Source organism: Bubalus kerabau, chromosome 6 (assembly GCF_029407905.1).
Source record: "Bubalus kerabau isolate K-KA32 ecotype Philippines breed swamp buffalo chromosome 6, PCC_UOA_SB_1v2, whole genome shotgun sequence".
NCBI lineage: Eukaryota > Metazoa > Chordata > Mammalia > Artiodactyla > Bovidae > Bubalus > Bubalus kerabau.
This window is the reverse complement of record NC_073629.1, coordinates 121,258,758-121,276,891: the sequence shown is the minus strand read 5'-3', so window position 1 is coordinate 121,276,891 and position 18,134 is coordinate 121,258,758. Positions and strand designations below refer to the sequence as shown.

The window sequence follows — 18,134 nt, the reverse complement described above, 5'->3', positions numbered from 1 at the left end:
AACCATGTGGGAACCACCAAATGGATGGCAAGCTGGTTTCTACCCCAACCTGTGAGGTCATCACAAGCCGCTGAGCCTCAATTTCCACATCTGGAAAATGGAAATAATACCCACTTCACAGGGGGGTTAATTTTATTAAATGGAACGGAACATACAAAGCATGTAACACACAGGAAATCTTGCAGATCTTTTGTCCTTTCCCCTCTGTGCACATACGGAAAAGGAGCACAGCACTGGAGTCCAGGAAGACAGAGGGGGAGAGAGAGAGGAGAGAGAAGGAGACAGAGAAGGAGACAGAGACAGACAGGGGAGGGGAGGGAGGAGAGAAGACAGACACACAGGCTGTTAGTCGTTCTGCTGGGCCCGACTCTGCGACCCGCCAGGCTCCTCTGTCCGTGGCAAGAATACAGGAGTGGGTAGCCTTTCCCTTCTCCAGAGAATCTTCCCAAGCCAGTGATCGAACCTGGGTCTCCTGCATGGCAGGCAGATTCATTATCATCTGAGCCACCAGGGAAGCCCAACCCAAGGGGCAGGAGGCAGTAGCTTCCAGCAGAGTCAGAACTAGTGAGCTGGAAGAAAAGTCAAGAGAAACTAACCGGAATGAAGCACAGAGACAGTAAATGATGGAAACACACACAGCAGAGAGTCAGACGCGTCCGCGAGCAGGGCAGCGTTCAGGACCTTGGGCCCCAGAAGCACTGCAACGGAACCAGGCACCCAGCCAGTGACTGTCCTGGTTTCCTGCAGCTGCTGGGAGGAACCCACAGCGGCACAGCTCTGGGCCCCGCTGGGCAGAGACGGAGCGTCCTCCGTCCATCCTTCTTGAGGCCCCAGGAGGAAATCTGCTCGTGGCTTTTCCCAGGTCCCAGGGGCCACTGCAGCCCCGGCTCCATGGCCAGCCTCCTTCTGCAGACCCAGCGCCACAGACCTGCTGCCCCTCCGACCCCCACCCTCCTTCTCAGAGCCCTGGGGTAACAGCCAGCCCACCCATCAACCCAGGGTAATCCCCATCTCAAGGCCCTCAGTCTCGGTCGCGGGGTCCCTTTGTCACAGATTCCGGGGTGAGGACACTGACAGCTGGGGGAGCCCGGATCCTGTCTGCTGGAGCTTCTGCCTATTTCAGGTTGGAGGTCCTACTGGTCCAGTGAGATCAGGAAGGGAAATGGAAGGAACAACACCGGAAGAAAATGACAAAACAGACAGTCTGCACCAGAAGCCCAGGGAGGCCCGACCCACCTGGGGGCCACACTATGGCCATGACGGAGCTGGGGATGGCCCAGGGGCCGGTCCATAAAGTCCAGTAGAGGAAGGAGGCGGCCAGCAGAGCTCAGGGCCATCCCGAGAGACCTGGGTCAGAGCAGCCTAGGGGTGCAGGGAAGCGGGCAGGGAGCAGAGAGTCAACTCCTGAGGACTGGGGGCCCTGGGGAACGGGGAGCGGGGCACTCACCCGGGACAGTCACCCGGATCCGCGAGCAGGGCCAAGGCCCCACACGACCCGCTGCGAGCCAACAGCGGGACCCAGGCACAGAGAGCAGGGCGAGCCTGGCCCAGATAAGGCCCCTGACAACAGGGGCCTCGAGCCCCCGGCACCAGACAGACCGGGCTCAGGCAGTGCAGGCCTCCGTGCAGAGGAAGCTTTGGGGGGGCCCGGCCGTCCTGAGCCCAAGGACGCTCCCCACGGCCTGTCTCCCTGCCCGAGGGCGTCATTCCCTAACCCAGGCCCGCAGCAACAGCTTGGACGTCACAGAGCCAGGACGGGGCCAGCAAAGGGAGCCACAGCTCTGGGACGGCCGGGTCAGTAGGGCCAGCTCTGCCGGCTTGAGAGGCCTCTTGCCCTGGCTGGCCTGCGTAGGTGGAGGGCTCACCCAGAAGAAGGCTAGCCGTGTGCCTGTGGGACCAGCTGGGACACTGGGCCGGGACTCAGAGGCATGATGGTCGGGGCTGGCCCAGAGCACCCTGGCGGGATGGCGGCAGTTTCACACGAGCAGCAGGTGTCAGTTGCCCCAGTTCTGGAGCCAGAAGCCCCCCATCAGGTGGCCCAGAGATGTGCTCCCTCTTGAGGCTCCAGGGAGGGTCCCCCTGCCTCCACCACTGGGGGCTCTGGGCATCCAAGCGCGTGCACCGGGCTGCTTCAGTCCCGGCCTCATCCACACAGGGCTCCCCCGACCGTCCTCTCCCGGCTGAGGGTGCTCCCCGACCATCCTCCCCCCTGTGAGGGTGCTCCCCCAACTATCCTCCCCCCCATGAGGGTGCTCCCCAACCGTCCTCTCCCCCGAGGGTGCTCCCCTGACCGTCCTCTCCCCCAGTGAAGGTGCTCCCCCGATTGTCCTCCCCCCGTGAGGGTGCTCCCGGACCGTCCTCTCCCACTGTGAGGGTGCTCCCCCAACTGTCCTCTCCCTCCGTGAAGACGCTCACTCCTGCTGGCCCCCTCTCAGTCCCGATCTTAGCTGCGTCTGCACACACACCCCCTGCTGCCAAACAAGTCACAAGCTGAGGTTCTGGGGGCTCCGGGGGCATGAATCAGTGCAGAGGGTAATGCAGGACACCAGCCACACGCACCTGTGACCTCTGGGCCTCCGGAGAGCCCCACCTGCCCTCCGTGCTGGTTTCTGGGGCTTAAACCTGAAAACAGAAGTGGCCTCAAGCCACTGCCCCAAAGCAGCAGGTAGAAGGGGTGTCCTTCCAGGGGGCTGAGGCTGCTCGGGGGTGGGGGTCACTGGGTGCACACGCCCAGGGCTCTGAGGGGCCCCAGACCCCCATCCCACCACTGCCTGGAGCCTAGGGGTGACCCCAGAAAGGGGGCGGTCCCTGCAGGGCGCTGACAGTGAAGGCAGCAATGCGGGGGGTGGTGCCTCCTGGCTCCCAAGAGACTGGCTGTCCTGAGTTCCCTGGGGACCCTTGGGCCCTCTGCTGCTTCGAGGTCTCCTGGACACCCCCAGTGCTGGGAAGAGAGTGCAAGACGTTCATGCTGCCCAGAAGCCAGCCTAAGGAGGTAAAGGACGCCCCAGAGGTGCTCACCGTGTGTGACTGGCCACCAGGGAAACCGACCAGCCCAGAAGGTCCCTGCAGGGCCCTCCTCACGGGGCATCGGGGCCCAAAACGCGGCCGACGGGGAGGGTAGTGAACAGCAAGCTAAAATGAAGTCACGCTTTGCAAAAAGAATTTCTTCAAGAAAGAAATGCCAAAAAGATAATCATAGTTGTGGGGTGAGCAAGGGAATCTGTGTGCATCACTTTTTTGTTTTCCCAAGTTTTCTATGAGTGTATTTTATTTCTATAACCAGAAAAGATGTTACAGAGAACAGCAAACAGAAAGGTGCTGAGCGGGGACCCAGCCAGGGTGGGCAGCTGCCCCCGCCCCTCCCCCGCCCCTGAAGGCAGCTGCCCCCCGCTCCCCCCTCGCCCCCACCCCTCCAGGCAGCTGCCCCCGCCCCCCACCCCTGCAGGCAGCTCTGGGGCGTTTCCTCCTCTGGCCCCACAGCTGGCCGGCTCCAGGGAGTTTGGCGAAGGCAAGCAGACTTTGCAATGGGATCAGGGGTGTCTAGAGCCCTGGGGACCCTCCCCAGGCTTCGAAGTAGAAAGAACTGAGGAGAGACGCCCCTGGACAGACACGGAGGATCCCTTTATTTCTCGTCCATAAGCCAGAAAGTCGTGAGCCAAGCAAGGTTAAAGAGGAAGGCCGCACCAACAACCGAGCCCTGTGTGCTCCACTAAGGGTCCCCGTGCCCCCTCCCACCCCAGGCCCCCAGCCCACGGTCAGCCTTGGGAAGGGGCTGGCACGGGTCATCTTGGGGCAGCCCCCTGCCCACTGGACCTCTACCCCCGCCTCCAGCGCCCACCACCCCGTCCCCTGCCCTGCCCCTGCTGGGCACCAGGGCCGGGCCCAGACAGGGACCCGTCAGGAGGGCTGGCAGCGCCCCACAGGCTTGTCTCTAGGGCCGGGGTGCACCCCGCCCAGCCTCACATTCTCCAGAACCTCCTGCAGGGAAAACATGCAGAAGGAGATCTCCTCGTAGGAGACCCTGGCCCCACTCTCGAACAGACAGGCGAAGGTCGGGACGCCCCCAGGGGCAGGCCCAATGGATGCCAGGTCCGAGTAGCCACTGGGGCCCTGGTGGATGACCCAGGGCTCCGTCCAGCTGTGGGGGTCCAGCGGGGACCGGCTCAGGCGGATGCCCATGTGGAGCCGAGCCCTGCGCCCCACCGGGTGGGAGTACAGCAACCACGTAGGGCTCTGCGACAAGGCTGCAGGAGGTCCCGGGAGCGCTGAGGCCCAGGAGCCCCCGTTCTCACCAGGCTCCCTGGGGCCGTCGCCACAGCCCTCCATCCCACCCAGGCCCCCGCCCCCACGGGTGTCTCCATTGCTCTCCTCTGGGGCCTCCCTGGCCCCAGGACAGAGGCACGGAAGGCGGAGGGGGTTGCTGGTGCCCGCGGACCACCCCTCATCCTTCCACCCGCTGGCAGGCGGGGCCGGGAAGCCCACGATGCTGCCCTGGCAGCCCCGGGCGGTCTCGGCCAGAGCGGGCACCAGCTCCCCAGGCAGAAAGGAGGTGCCCTCATCCATGCTGAGGGCCTGCACGCGGCTGCCCAGGGGGCTCCGAGCATTGCAGTAGAGGACGCCACCGGCCCACCCGCCGTCCACCGCAGCCAGCTGGCACTCGCCCGAGCGCAGGCTAGGCACGAGGCCCCCACGCTGCCAGGTGCGGCCGTGGTCGTCACTGTAGAAGGCGAAGGACTGGGGGCGGGTCCTGCAGATCCGGCCGAAGCACTCCCGCCGGACCACGTGGTAGGTGTAGGCCGGCACCAGCAGGCGGCCAGAGCGCAACTGCACGCCATGGCCAGGCCCCACGGCAAACGTGGCCCAGTCTGCAGGAAGGAGGGGCCCGGTCACCCCAGGAGGGGGCGGCTGTGGCCGCAGGCAGGCAGCACCACCACCCCGGGGGATGGGGAAGATGGGGGGCCAGGGCCTCTCATTAGGGGACAGCTCGAGAGCAAGCCCCCACCCTCTGCTCCTCTGGGCCCCTCCCCCAGGCTGGACAAGCCTCTTGGGTCATCAGCAGGAGCTGCGAGCCTAGGCGGCCCTGGGCTGGGCTCTCAGAGGGTCAGCAGGTGGCCGGTCCCCGAGCATGGATGTATGACCACTGGTGGTGCCCGGTGACCCAGTGTGTCCAGGCAGAGGGGCAGCTGAGGGCTGAAAGGTCTAGGCGGCCCCTCCTAGCAATGAGATCGAGTCCCCTGGGGTGGGGTCCACACCAGCAGAGAGCTCCCACCTGCCAGAGTGTGAGTGACCCCTGGGTCATCACCCACAGGCCAGGGGCAGGGTGGCCCTAGAGGGCAATGGGTGGTCAGCCCTCAGGGAACCGACAGCAAGAAGACAGGAAAGCTCTGGGGTCAAGCCAACATACCCAGCTGCAACCCTAGGAGGGCGGGGTGCGGGGCGAGGCCGAGGAGGAAGGGGTAAAAGAGTGACTGTCCGGGGCTTGGGGCCAGCAGGCTGGCGCAGAGGCTCAGGAATGCGACAAGCCCGCAGGGCTGAGGGTCAGGGCCAGACGGCAGGTGGCGTGGGCGGCGCTGGGGCTGGGAGCTGGGCGAGGCAGGTCCTCCAGCCCGACACCCCCCACCAGCCCCAGGTGCACACTCCGCCCCCTCCCGGCTCAGACACCCCGCTCCTTGCCCCTTCGCAGGCCCGGCCGCGCCCACCTACCCTGCTCAGCGCTGCCCACCGCCTCCGCCGTGAGGTCCCGCGCGCCGCCCCAGCTGCGCCCCGCGTCCCGGCTGGTCACGCAGCAGAGGCGCGCGGCGTTCCTGCCCGAGGCGATCTGCGCGGCCTCGGGGGTGCGGCCACGCACGGCGATGAAGAAGAGGAAGACCGTGGCCGTGCGCTCATCGTGCACCGGGCAGGGGTTCATGGAGCGGTGCTCGTCCAGGGCCGCCGTCCCCAGCACGCGCGGGGCGCCCCACTGCGGGAAGGGGCCGAGCCTCAGTCCCGCGTCTCACATCCGTCCGCGCGGTCCCCGAACCCGCCCCTCAGCGCGCTCACCCGCACGGAGCCCCCGGCTAGCGTTCCGGTCCTCTGCACCAGACGGTGGGCGTGGGCGTCGTCGGGGCTGAGCCTCTGCTCCGCGAAGGCCAGCAGGGTGGGCCCGGGGGGCGCGAAGAGCAGCGCGGGCACGCGGTAGGTCAGGCCCGTCCGCTCGCGCTGGAAGAGGACGGTCCGCGCGGGGACACGCGGGGTCCCCATGCTCTGCGGGTGGGGCGAGGACCCTGGATCAGCGGGTCAGTGGCGAGGCAGTCCTCCAGGCTCCCTGCTGGTCCCTCCAGATGGGCGAGGGTTTTCTGCTGGTGCTGGTGTCCCACCCACCTTCCCGTGCCCACCCCAGAGACCACCCTCTCCCAGGCCCCTCATGCCCCCCCCCCCCCCGTCCAGGACAATCACTCCCCGACGACACTGCAGCTCAAATGTCTTCCTCTCCTCAGCATCACCCAGGGAGAGGGAGCTGGTTGGTGTCAGAGTCCCTGGACCCTGCCCACCCACGTCCTTGACTCCATCACACCCGCCCAGCAGGAGGCTGCTAAGGAGACAGTCAGGCCCCAGGGTTTGGGATACGGAGGGGCTCAGCGTCCCCAGACAGAGGTCCCTCGACCACAGGAGCCCTGCAGACACCACATGCAGAAGAGGCTGCGGAGGGACATGAAGCTCACTCAACTGCCCCACACACCTGCAGAGGCTTTCTGGAGGAAGATAGCCACGCTGCTGCTCTCAGACTGGGTTCCGCAGGGCCAGGGGACGCGGGGGAGTGGCCAAGAGAGGTAGGGGCAGCCTGCTGGCCCAAGAAGGGGCCCCACTGGTCTCCTGCACATGAAGGTCCCGCACTCCAGCAAGGGAGGGGACCCACCACCCTGCCCCTAAGGCTCCTGAGCAAGGCTGGGGGTGCGGGAGGCCCAGCAGAGATGCCCCTACCAATAGGCACCCCAAATAGCTCACACGTTTATCCGCAAGAGAGCCAGGGGCGGTACAGGCTAGCAGGGGTAGTGAGAGGGACCCCAAGGAGGCCAGAGAGGTCACCATGCTGCACCCCTGCCCTGCCCGCTCCAGGCAGAAAGGAATCAGGTGGGGTTGATGGTCTGCTCTCAGGGGCAGGGCTTTGAACTTGAAGAGCAGCGGCTCCCACACAAGGATGGAGGAAGATCCGTGCCCTCCTTGACGGGTCCCCAGAAAAGGGAGCACACTCAGGGGAGAAGCCAGGCTAGGGGTGCAGTGAAGAAAGGGGGGCCTCTGAAGCCCAGAGGGGAGGCACAGGGGAGACTGCTGCCCCGGGCATTGGCCACCCCCAACAGGAGGGAGCATCTCTGGGTTCAGCCACCATGCAGAGGGCCCCTTCCGCAAGGCTGTCTGACCACAGCCCCGGCCCCACCGGCCCCTGCCTTGGGCCCCCAGCCCCACGAAGCCTGAATCCCTAAACCTTGGCTGGTCTCCCAGCCCCGCTCGCCCACAGGCCAGGCTCCTGCAGGAGTGACAGCGTGGCCTGGGCAGCCTTTGCGGGGGCTGCCCCGTTCCCAGGAGGATGCACCTGAAGGCGGCTCGCGAGGGCGGGGCCTCCGGTGGGCTGCCCTGGGCCACACGGGATCTGGCTTCTTGCACAGAGTTGTGGGGCCCCGGCTGCATCCAGGAACAGGACTGAGTCCGCTCCCCTCCCCGCAGCACAGAGGGGTCCCGGGTCTGCGACGGGAGCGAGGGGTGTCTGAGCAGTGGAGGCCTGAGGGCCAGACACGCAGCGGTGACCAGACCGGGTGCTGAGGCGAGGTAGTCCCGGCACAGCGAGGCCGGCGCATCCAAGGATACAGTCGGGATGGAGAATGGGGCGACCAGGACGAACGCACACACTTTCATGCCTGAGGTCCCCCAGGCAGACACACACTTCCACTCCGTTCCACCTCTGCCCAGGACCGCCTGCCCGTGGGAGGCTCACGGGCAGCCGGCCCCGCCCCGCCCCCAATGAGCCCTGCAGACCCCGCCTCACTGAGCCCTGAGGACCCCGCCCCCTCTGAGCCCTGCAGGCCCCTCTCCCATCAGCCCTGCAGACTCCGCCCCCACTCAGCCCTGCAGACTCCGCCTCACTCAGCCCTCCAGACCCCGCCCCTAGTCAGCCCTGCGGACCCCGCCTCTCTCCAGGCCCGCCCACCCCCCGCCTGGGGGCGGTGCCAGAGGATCGGCTTCCTGCGTCCGGGAAGCCCCGGGCCACCCCGTTCTGCATCCAAAGGGCGATTGTGCCCCAGCAGGAAGCAGGTGCCGGTGCCGCGTGCCCCGCAGGCTGCATGGACACAAGGGGACATTCTCTCCCCTGGGGACCCCGCGGAGCCGATGCCAGCAGAAGCAGGAGGCGCGGGCCCCGCCCCCAATGCGGGCCCAGGCAGCGGGAATGGAGGGTCCAAAGGCCCGCTGGCCAGTGCGCCCCCTGCACAGAGCAGGAGGTACTGCAGGGCACCCAGGGCCCCCGCGCCCGGGCCAGGCCCTGGGTCCCTGCAGAGCCCCAGAGCCTTGGGGGCCCCTCAATCTGGGCAGAGGAGCAGGCCCGCCAGCTCACGGCCCAGCGCAGTTGGGCCAGTGCAGCAGGCTCCAGGCGTTTGGCTCCACCAGGATGGCTGCGCCCCAGCGTTCAGGGGAGACAACACCCATCCACCCTCCCCAGCGTGGACCTCCCCAGGGGGGATGCATCACAGAGCGGGAGACAAGGCCTGGGGAGGAGAAGCGACCTCCAAGACAGTCTGGGAGCCCCTGGGGGTCACTGTGTCCAGGCAGGGCCCGCCCTGCAGTCCCGCAGCCAGTCCTGCCTGGGCCCCGCCCTGGAGCTCGAGCCAGCCCGGATCCCTGCCCACACCCTCCAGGCCAGCACACGGGTCCTGTAGGCCTGCCGGCAATGACACACTCACAGGAGAAGGTCACAGGCCCTTTGCACTCAAGACAGGCAGACCTGGCTGTCCCTCAGGATGGGTCTCCGGCCTAACCCAGGTGTCCCGTGCCCTGTCCAGGGCGAGGCCTCAATTACAGACACTCCTCCTGCTGGAGGGTCGCCTCCAGGCCATGAGAGCAGCAATGCTTGCTGGGCCCCAACACGCAGGCGACACCCATCCCATCCTGTAAACCTACCCAGGGGCCCTTCAGGAAGTCGTCCCATGGAGGAGGGGACCCTCGTCCACAAGCCCATCGCCCCCACCCCAAAGAGGGGCAGGTCCCGAGCCCCAGGGCCGGGGTATAGGTGAGCGGAGAGGGACTCACCGGAACAGCAGACCAGCTGTGGGGTGGCCGCAGGAGCGCCTGCCTCTCCGACCCGCTCCCAGGGAGACAGAGCCCACTGTGTGGCCAGGAGCCGGGTACTGGCCACGGCCCAGGGCTGCGTCAGGGCCCAGAACCGTCCCGCCAGCTGTGTGGCTTTGGCAGGGCAGAGACAGGGCGGGGGGCGAAAGGCCCACGGGAGGGAACGCGTCAGGACAAGGATGCCCGGGGCCCCCCTCTGCTGACTGACCAGCCTCCCCCTGGGTGCTCCTCCTCCAACAAGGCCGTGCGGGGCCACAGCTGACCTCCCTGGGGGGCTCGGTGTGGCAGCCCAGAGACACCTCCCACGAGGAGGCGAGTGAGTGCTCTGTGGTCCTTCACCCCTGCCCCCGGCCCTCAGGGTGCCCGGCCCTTTGGCCCTCACTGGGCTGCAGCCCCCCATCCTGCCCCACGTCTGGGCTGCCTTCTCCCCACCACGGCCACGGCAGCTCACCAGAGCCGGGCCCCCACGGCCGGAGGAGGGGCCCCTCCACAGAGCAGGCTGAGACCTGGCCCACATCTCTCTGCCCGCTCCGGGGGCCCCAGGGTGTCCCCAGCGGGCAGCCGGCGCCCACATAAAAGCCCAAGGGTCTGCGGTGAGTGGAAAGGGGAAGACAGGTGTGAAGAAAGGGTTAGCACGGCCCAGAGTCTCTCGAGCCCATCTGAACTAGAAGGGAGGGCCCAGCTCTGTCCCTGTCCGCCAGCCCCACCAGCCATGGCTCACCAGCTCCCTCAGAGAACCCAGGCTCAGGGACACGGGCCTCCAAGCCTCTGCAATGCCCATCGGGCAGCCCCACGGGGCAGGGCACCTGGGGGCCATGAAAGGAGGCCCCCCCCACATAAACACACACAGGCACGTGCGCACACACACGCGTGCGCACACACACACACAGCCCGGTCCCTCTCTCAGGCATTGTAATGTTTTAATTAGATGCCCGCTTTTTTAAAACATGGAGATCTTGCATAAGAACCTGCTGCCCTTGAAAAACCACTTTCTCTCCCCAGCTTCCCCTGCACACCCACCCCAGTCAGCCACAGCCCCGCCTACCAACCCCACCTCCAACAACACGCGGCTAGAGCCCCTCCAGAAAGGAGACCCACAGAGTCCGGGCCTCCAGCTTTATTGGCCGCATCGGACTCTGCACGTTAAACACTCTTCTGGACAGACAAGCAGACAGATTGTTTTCAAAGTTGTCTGTTACGAACCACATGCACTTTACCTTGTGATAAATATCCCCAATTTTCCCTCCAAAAAGACAGTGCTGGTTGACGCTCCTGCCAACCTCAAAGACCAGAGTAACCGCCACTGAATCTCCATGGCAGTTTCGCGCTCTTGGTTACCATGCAGCTGAGAACAGCCCACTTGCACGGTCCCAGCCCTGTGGGCAGCAGTGACGGTCTGACACCGGCTGGCAGAGACAGCCCGCTCGCTCGGTATAAAGAGGCCTCCACGCTTCCTGCTCATCCTGGATCCCCTCGCTTCTTCACATCAGCTGAGCAGGCATTGTGTTTTCTCTGGCGGTTGGCAGATTCACCTGAGGCTCAGGGCAGTGATAGGATTTGAGTCTTTATTTTTATTTTAGTTTATTTAATTTTGGCTGCACTGGATCTTTTTTAATGTCTATTTTTATTTATTATTTATTTATGTTTGTCTGTGCTGGGTCTTCACTGCCGCAGGAGCTACTCTCTAATTGCAGTGCACGGGTTTCCCATCGCAGTGGCTCTGCTGGTTGCAGAGCACAGGTGTGGGGACCTGCAGGCTTTAGTGGCCGGGGCTCGGAAGCTCTGTCGTTGCAGCCCCCACACTCTAGAGCACAGGCTCGGTAGTTGTAGTGCCCGGGTTTAGTTGTCCTGTGGCATGTGGGACCCTCCTGGGTCAGGGATCGAACCTGCATCTCCTAAATTGGCAGGTTTTACCACTGGACCACCAGGGAAGCTCGAGGCTTTCTTTAAATCAGGGTCATTTCCCCATTCTTCGTTTGGCTATCGACTCTTATCCATGGCCCATACACCCCTCCCGGACTCCTGTCAGGTTGGCTCATCTGGGATCTGATTCCCTGTCTCCTCTCTCCCTTGCAATTTCCCTCTTTGCATTTTCCTCTGGGTGGAGGATGGAGGAACCTCCCAGGGGGCGGGGGAGGGTGGGGGGGGTCTCCTGCCGACCTGGATCTCTGGTCCATCCTGCATGGACTCTGTTCATTTTTTTCTGTTTCTAAATATTGTCATTTATTCTCAAATTTGCTGCAGTATATCCCATATTCTTACTGAAAATTCATTCTTCATAAAGTCTCTCCATTAAATTGTGTCCAAGTGAGCTGCTGCCTGTTCTGAGGGTGAGAGTTCCCCTTCTCTTTGAAGTGCTGATTCCCCTGAAAAGTGTGGACATGTCTGGACCCAGGAGCACCTGAGCAGGTGCCGGGGTCCTCAGGGCTGAGGGCCCCACGTGGAAGGAAGGGGACCCCAGAGCCAGACAGGCCAGGCTGAGCGTCTCAGCTGAGTGTGAAAAAGCAGCTCTGTTTCTTGGGTGTTCCAGGTAGCCCACTTTTCTCAGGCATAAGGCACATGGTTCTGGGTGTGTGCACCCCACTAACCACTGGGTCCCCAAGCAGCCAGGGATCATGTTCTGCCAGGCAGGCATCCTCACTCCCTCCACACAAACCACAAGAAGGGGGGCCTGGAAGCCACCCTCCTCGGGCTTCATCCAGTGCCGTCTTCACGGCAACCAAGGGTACAGCAGTCCCCTCCCAGCTCTCCGGCAGGTCTCCTCCTCCACGCATCTTTTGGGGGCGGTTTGTTGCAGCTCAGAGCTGCAGCACAGGCCTTCAACATGTGCTCCGGCTAAACCATTTGCCTTGTAAGCAGTTGTAACATTTCTCAATCCAAAACCGTTCTTCAGTTGAAAATAAGGCTCATACAGCCAAAGATAGGAAACTGAGCATTCCAGACCCTTTCAAACCCAGGTCCCCAAGCCCACCTCCAGAGTGTGGGGTGCTGACAGTGTCTCAGGGACCAGGGCCATGTCCCCATGGCTGGCAAAGTAGGACAGCCACTCTGAGCTCCAGATTCCTTTCTTCTGATGGAAGATCCCTCACTTTCCCACCTCATAAGACGCTTCTATCTGATGAATCTGATGAGCAGGCTCACATCCTCAGTCCAGGTGCGCGGGTGTCCTATATTTCGGGTCCTCAGTGGAGAGGTCACCTCCGAGAGGATGGATCACAGGTGGTCTCTTCACTGGTGTCTTCACCCTGAGGACTGGTGGTCTGGCAGGGCCTGGGTACCCCAGGTGCCCCCAGAAGACCCCTCGGAGCCTGAGACAGCACCTAGGGCTTTCCAGAGACAACAGGAGAGGGCCCAGCCAGAGTCCCCGGTGCCATCCCTCTAGGCCCCCAGGAAGGCGATGTTCTTGGGGGGTTTGTCGGGGAACTGCAGGGTGTACAGGTGGGCCATGTACTGGAGCTCAGGCATAACCATCCGCTGACACATCTGCAGCGTCTGGTTGTCCAGGCCCGGCCTGAGGTTGTAGCCCAGGATGTCGGCCCTGCCCGACTGGTAGGGGCGCAGTCGGAAATCGGTGATCTGCGACTGGTTCTTGGGCTCGCTGTCCTGCAGACACAGGGCGGCCAGCTCGCGCCGCCGCTCGCGCAGCTGAGCCACCTCGGAGCGCAGACGCCGCGGGCTCAGCTCTGCGCGCAGCCGGGCCCAGAAGGTGCGGTTGAAGTGCTGGTAGAGGCGCCAGTCCAGGGCGCACCAGTGTTTGGCGCGCTCCTGGCCTGCGGGCGACAAGGTGGTGACACTGTGCTGGCTACGCGAGTTGAGCCTGAAGGCCACCACGTCGTCCAGCCGCCAGCGCAGCAGGCGCCGGAGCAGCACCATGGACTCGTCGAAATGCTCGGCAATGAGCAGCAGCTGAAAGCGCTGCTCCACGTCGAGCAGGCGCGCGCGCACGTAGCCCTCCTCGGGCGGCGCGTCATTGTCGAAACCCAGGTCGAACCACATGCTGTTCCGGGCGTGGGCGTTGCTCAGGCCCAGGCTCTGGTTGTAGTAGGTCCACGGCGAGGCCAAGAAGGCATCCAGGCTGGAGACGTTCCTGAAGGCGGGGACGTGGCTCTTGTAGTAGACGAAGGAGGACTCCAGCTGGAAAACAGGGTTTCTGAGGATGGAAAAGTAGAAGGTGTCGCTGTGCATGACTTTCTGCACCTGTTGGGAGACAGAACGGGAAGGGCTGGTGACCCTCTGGGCTCCTCTGGCCGTGGTCCCGGGGCCAGGTGGTGCCTCCTCCCTTGCCCCCACCACGCAACACACCTGAGCCTGCCCCCGGTCCCCCGCCCCCGAAACCCAGTCTCCTGCCTCCAGTCCAGGCCACCTGGCTCCTCTGCCTGCCACCCTGCACCAGCATCCAGAACGACCCTGGCCACGCCCCGGGCCCCATTACCCTTCGCCGTCACCCCCGCTGAGCCTTTGGGGAGGAGGTCAGAGAAACCCCCGGGGAGGAGATGCCCTCTAAGCTAAGACCCGAATGACCCAGAGAAGGAGCTGTGAACACGTGAAAAGGGCCTGCGGAGGGACGAGCTGGTCGGTCTGGACCCAGGAAGAGGCGAAGAAGAGGGAGAAGGCGGCAGACGCCGGGTGCCCGCTGCTGACTGGGAGAGCAACGCCCCCGGGAGTCCCGGGACCCCGCCCGGGACCCCGCCCCCTGGAGCCCCGCCCCCATGGGCCCCGCCCCCGGAAGACTCTGCCCTCCGGGAAGCCCCGCCCTCCAAGGAGCCCCGCCCCCGGAGCCCCGCAAGCCCCGCCCCAGAGCCCCGCCCCCATGGAGCCCAGCCCCGAGAGACCGGACTCCAGGAGCCCGCCCCCGGAAGCCCCGCCCCACGCACCTCTGGCGGGTTGAACCTCAGGTGGTTGCACATGATGTTGAAGCGCCGCCCGGGCCCGCCCTGCTCTGCGCCCTCCACGTAGCGCGCCAAGAAGAGCCAGGGGTAACCGAGGTGGAAGCGGCCGCCGGCGGGCAGCGCCGCCGACAGGTTGTGCGTCTCGGCGAAGCGGAAGAGGATGTTGAGCACCGTGCTGCTGGCCGTCTTGTGCGTCTTAAGAAACATGACGTTGGTGACGGGAGGCCCATCAGCCTGGTCCCCGAGTTGGCTGGGGGAAGAGCGCACCTCCGTGGGCCGGGAATCCTCGCGCTTGCCCAGCCGGAGAGATCCCAGCCCCGCGACCCCTGAACCTGGAGGCCCGCAAAGCCTCTGCCCGGTCCACGCTTCCCCGACCCACACGCCCTGAGCTGGCAACACCCCAGCCCAGCCCCGTCACTGTGCCCCTCACCTGAGACTCCGCCCTGGCTGCGCTCTTCCAGTGGTTGCACCACCTGCCCCCATGTACTGCAGGCCCTGCACCCCTCTGCTTCCCAACCTCCTGCCTGGCTCTGAGGGCGCCCAGCATGGCTCTGCCCTGTGACCCAGGCCATATGGCCAGCGGTGCTTGGCTGGCCCCTCATGCTGAGATGGGCTGACTCACTGCTGGGCAAGACTGGACGCTGGTGCTCACTCCTGTGATCTCAGGGTGGCACCCACCCAATTGTGGACACCAGCCTGGAGCTACAGGTGCCCACCCTGCCCCAACACAAGATCCCAAAACAGGGCTGGTGAGAGTGACCCAGGATGGTGGGGACAGGGTCCAGAGGCTAGTGCCAGGCCTGGGGGGTAGGCAAGGATACCCAGGAGCTTTAGCACTCCCCCTCTCCAGTGGAGATCAGCCAGGCCCGGGGCTGGAGGGCCCTCCCACCAGCCAGGCTAAACCACTGGGGCTGGGTAGCCATCGGGAGGACTCTGAGCTTCACAGAGGCCATACCACCAACCAGCAGGGGAGCAGGGGTCCTGACCTCCAGACCACTAGGGGGTTCTAACCACCCCAGCCCTGCCTCCCAGTCACCCTCTGCACACAGCAACTCTGCCCAGGGCACCCCCAACCTGGCCCAGATTCAACCCTCCTGTATCCCTGCCTGGAGTTCTGGGCAGCTTACTGCCCATGGGAGATACTGGGAGGCCCCCGGGCTGGATGACCACAGGAAGAGCCCCTCCTCCATTGCAGAGGGGAGGCTGAGGTCTGGAAGGGAGGCGTGGCCTACCACAGCCACAGGCAGGGCTGGGTGCCACCCGGAGTGGGGCACACTGGGGTCCCAGTACTGCTCGGGGAGGGGGCAGTGCCCAAACCTCAGGCCACCCAGTGGAGGACTCACGGCATGAGCAGCCCGACGTCCACGTGCATGATGCCAGCCAGCAGGAGCATAGCCAGGGCCAGGAGGAGGAGCACGGCCCAGAAGCACCTGTGGGCGGAGGATCCCTTCAGCACTGAGTCCGGGGCCCAGGAGGAGCCTCTGCTGCCCACCCCCTTCCCTACCCCCTCCACCTCCCCGGCATCCATGTGACAACTTGTGCCCATGGGGGCCCTAGGGTGGGGGCAAAGCCCAGGATGAGCCTGAGTCATCAGACACCACCCCCACTTGGCCCCCCTGCACTGCCCACTACTCAGAAGCTGGGAGAAGCCAAGAGGGGGATCCACTCCCTGGGGGGGCAATCAGAGGTGAAAACATGTCTGTGGACCCTCAACCCTGAGCAGGGCCCCCTAGAGATGGGCCTGACTGAGACCCCTGAGTTCCAGCCCAGGGCCCATGAGGGCAGGGGGGCCCGCCCAGGTGCAGGAGCTGAAGGTGGTGTGGGCAGGGCTCCTGGGCCAGAACACACAAGGGAAAGGCAGTGAGCAGATCAGGAGAGATGGGCAGGGGCTCCCTGTCCAGCCATCCCTGGACAAAGAAGCTGCAGCAGCTCAGCCATGAGGGGCTCCCTGCGCTGCACCACCTGGAGGGCCACTTTGTACTGAGAAGGGGGAGGAGGCCCAGCCAGCCTCAGCTCTGGTCACCATCTGCAGGCCGCCCCAGACTTACACCCCAGCCTGGGCTAGCCCTGAACCCCTACTGGGGTGTCCACAGGGATCGCAGCCTCCAAGGTCCAGACTGGCTCCAACGCTGCCCTCCAAACCCAGCCCACCCCCAGGGACAGTGGCTTCTTCACCTGCTCTGGTCCCATTTCCCTCCCCTCACCTTCTGTCCTGATCCGTACTGCTCCCGAACCCTGGTGGCCTAGTTACCCCCTCCTGTGTCCCTGCCCTGTGGTTCATTCCGCCCCAGCAGCCCAAAAGACCCTTTTATTAAAAAATCCAATGTGCTCAAAGTCTTCCTTGGTGGCTCAGACGGTAAAGAATCCGCCTGCAATGAAGGTTCGATCCCCAGGTCAGGAAGATCCCCTGGAGGAGGGCATGGCAAACCACTCCAGTGTTCCCTGGAGAAGCCCATGGACAGAGGAGCCTGGCGGGCTACAGTCCACGGAGTCACAAAGAGTTGGACACAACTGGGCGACTAACACTTTCATTTTCTTTCAACAAGCTCAAACCCTCGATTAAATCCCATAATTGAAGAGCCTCCTGTGCTAAACCCTTCAGGAAAGTGCAAGTCTTCCCAGCCAGTCCCCAGGCCCCCGCTCCACCCCTACCCTCCAGCCATTCCACTTCCTCCTGTTCCTCATACCCCCAGCCCCAGGACCTCTGCGCTCACAAGGCTTCAGCAGCAGACTGTCTTTCTGCAGGAGCCGCCTCCCGCTTCTCCGGGCTGTGGGCAGGGGTCTCCTGACCTCCCTGCAGCTCACCCCCGCCACCTGAGGGCAGCCTCCCGCTTCTCCGGGCTGTGGGCAGGGGTCTCCTGACCTCCCCGCAGCTCACCCCCGCCACCTGAGGGCAGCCTCCCGCTTCTCCGGGCTGTGGGCAGGGGTCTCCTGACCTCCCCGCAGCTCACCCCCGCCACCTGAGGGCAGCCTCCCGCTTCTCCGGGCTGTGGGCAGGGGTCTCCTGACCTCCCCGCAGCTCACCCCCGCCACCTGAGGGCATCGCAGTTGCAGTGGTCCCTTTGTAGTCTGTACTGCCCACTGGGCTTCTGTGGTGGCTGAGATGGTCAAGAATCCTCCTACATTGCAGGAGACCTGGGTTTGATCCCTGGGTTGGGAAGATCCCCTGGAGGTGATAGTCTCTCCTTTGTCCATGGAATTCTCCAGGCAAGAATACTGGAGTGAGTTGCCATTTCCTCAACCCACTCCAGTGTTCTTGCCTGGAGGATACCCATGGACGGAGGAGCCTGGCGGGCTACAGTCCATGGGGTCTCTAAGAGTTGGACAGGACTGAGCAAGTAAGCACACAGCACAGGTCTGCCCACCATCGGGTAAGCTCCTCGGTTTCTGGAAAGGCAGCTGGCACGTGCACGGTGCTCAGCGCATGTGTGCTGAGTGAGTGAGTGAAGCCAAGCACACATCCCACCCGCCACCGCAGACCTCCTGCTTTGAGTCTGCATGGGGTGCAGAGGGAGGAGAAACAATGGGGTGGGAACAAGATCGGAAGCAAATCTGTTGAGTGTGAAACGTCCTGAGACACCAAGAGGAGGTGCCCGGCAGTGGCTGAAGGAGTCCGGAGCTCAAGGCGTTGCCAGGGCCAGGACATGCACTCACACATCAGCATAAAAAGGCCTGGCGCACTGCAGTCCACGGGGTCACAAAGAGTCAGACACAACTGGGCAACTGCACAGCAGCGACAGTAAAAACCCATGCCACTTGGAACCTCGGCTGCAGGACTCAGAAAACAACGGCAGACTCCCCTCTCCAACCTAGAGGCTTGGGAGGGAAGCTGCTGGCTCCGGCAGACTCAGCCCCGTCACACTGCGAAAACTGACGTCTCTCTCCCCATGCTCGTGGCCTGATGGTCACAATATGGCTGCTAAGCTCCAG

General features: G+C 64.2%; 2 protein-coding genes across 2 annotated transcripts; both read right to left on the bottom strand.

The window, feature by feature from the left end:
* Nucleotides 1-3,897: 3,897 nt before the first annotated feature.
* Nucleotides 3,898-6,240, bottom strand: NEU4 (neuraminidase 4). Its single transcript, XM_055587141.1, has 3 exons — nt 6,040-6,240; nt 5,704-5,959; nt 3,898-4,865 (listed from the first exon to the last, which is right to left on the bottom strand). Exons 1-3 carry the CDS (start codon nt 6,238-6,240, stop codon nt 3,898-3,900), a joined length of 1,425 nt encoding a protein of 474 aa, XP_055443116.1.
* A 4,054-nt stretch (nt 6,241-10,294) lies between these two features.
* On the bottom strand, nt 10,295-17,247 carry GAL3ST2 (galactose-3-O-sulfotransferase 2). Its single transcript, XM_055587140.1, has 4 exons — nt 17,156-17,247; nt 15,548-15,634; nt 14,190-14,616; nt 10,295-13,512 (listed from the first exon to the last, which is right to left on the bottom strand). Exons 1-4 carry the CDS (start codon nt 17,245-17,247, stop codon nt 12,694-12,696), a joined length of 1,425 nt encoding a protein of 474 aa, XP_055443115.1. The 3' UTR covers nt 10,295-12,693.
* Between the last annotated feature and the right edge of the window lie 887 nt (nt 17,248-18,134).

What these genes read in the sequence shown, in the direction of transcription:
- NEU4 (XM_055587141.1), bottom strand. Translation starts at nt 6,240, where the DNA reads ATGGGGACCCCGCGTGTCCCCGCGCGGACCGTCCTCTTCCAGCGCGAG. An exon ending in TAGCCGGGGGCTCCGTGCGG is followed by an intron (nt 5,960 to 6,039) that starts GTGAGCGCGCTG and finishes CCCTTCCCGCAG; the next exon opens with TGGGGCGCCCCGCGCGTGCT. An exon ending in GGTGGGCAGCGCTGAGCAGG is followed by an intron (nt 4,866 to 5,703) that starts GTAGGTGGGCGC and finishes TCCTTCCTGCAG; the next exon opens with ACTGGGCCACGTTTGCCGTG.
- GAL3ST2 (XM_055587140.1), bottom strand. Translation starts at nt 17,247, where the DNA reads ATGCCCTCAGGTGGCGGGGGTGAGCTGCGGGGAGGTCAGGAGACCCCT. An exon ending in GACGTCGGGCTGCTCATGCC is followed by an intron (nt 14,617 to 15,547) that starts GTGAGTCCTCCA and finishes GGCACAGTGACG; the next exon opens with GGGCTGGGCTGGGGTGTTGC. An exon ending in TGAGGTTCAACCCGCCAGAG is followed by an intron (nt 13,513 to 14,189) that starts GTGCGTGGGGCG and finishes GTCTCCCAACAG; the next exon opens with GTGCAGAAAGTCATGCACAG.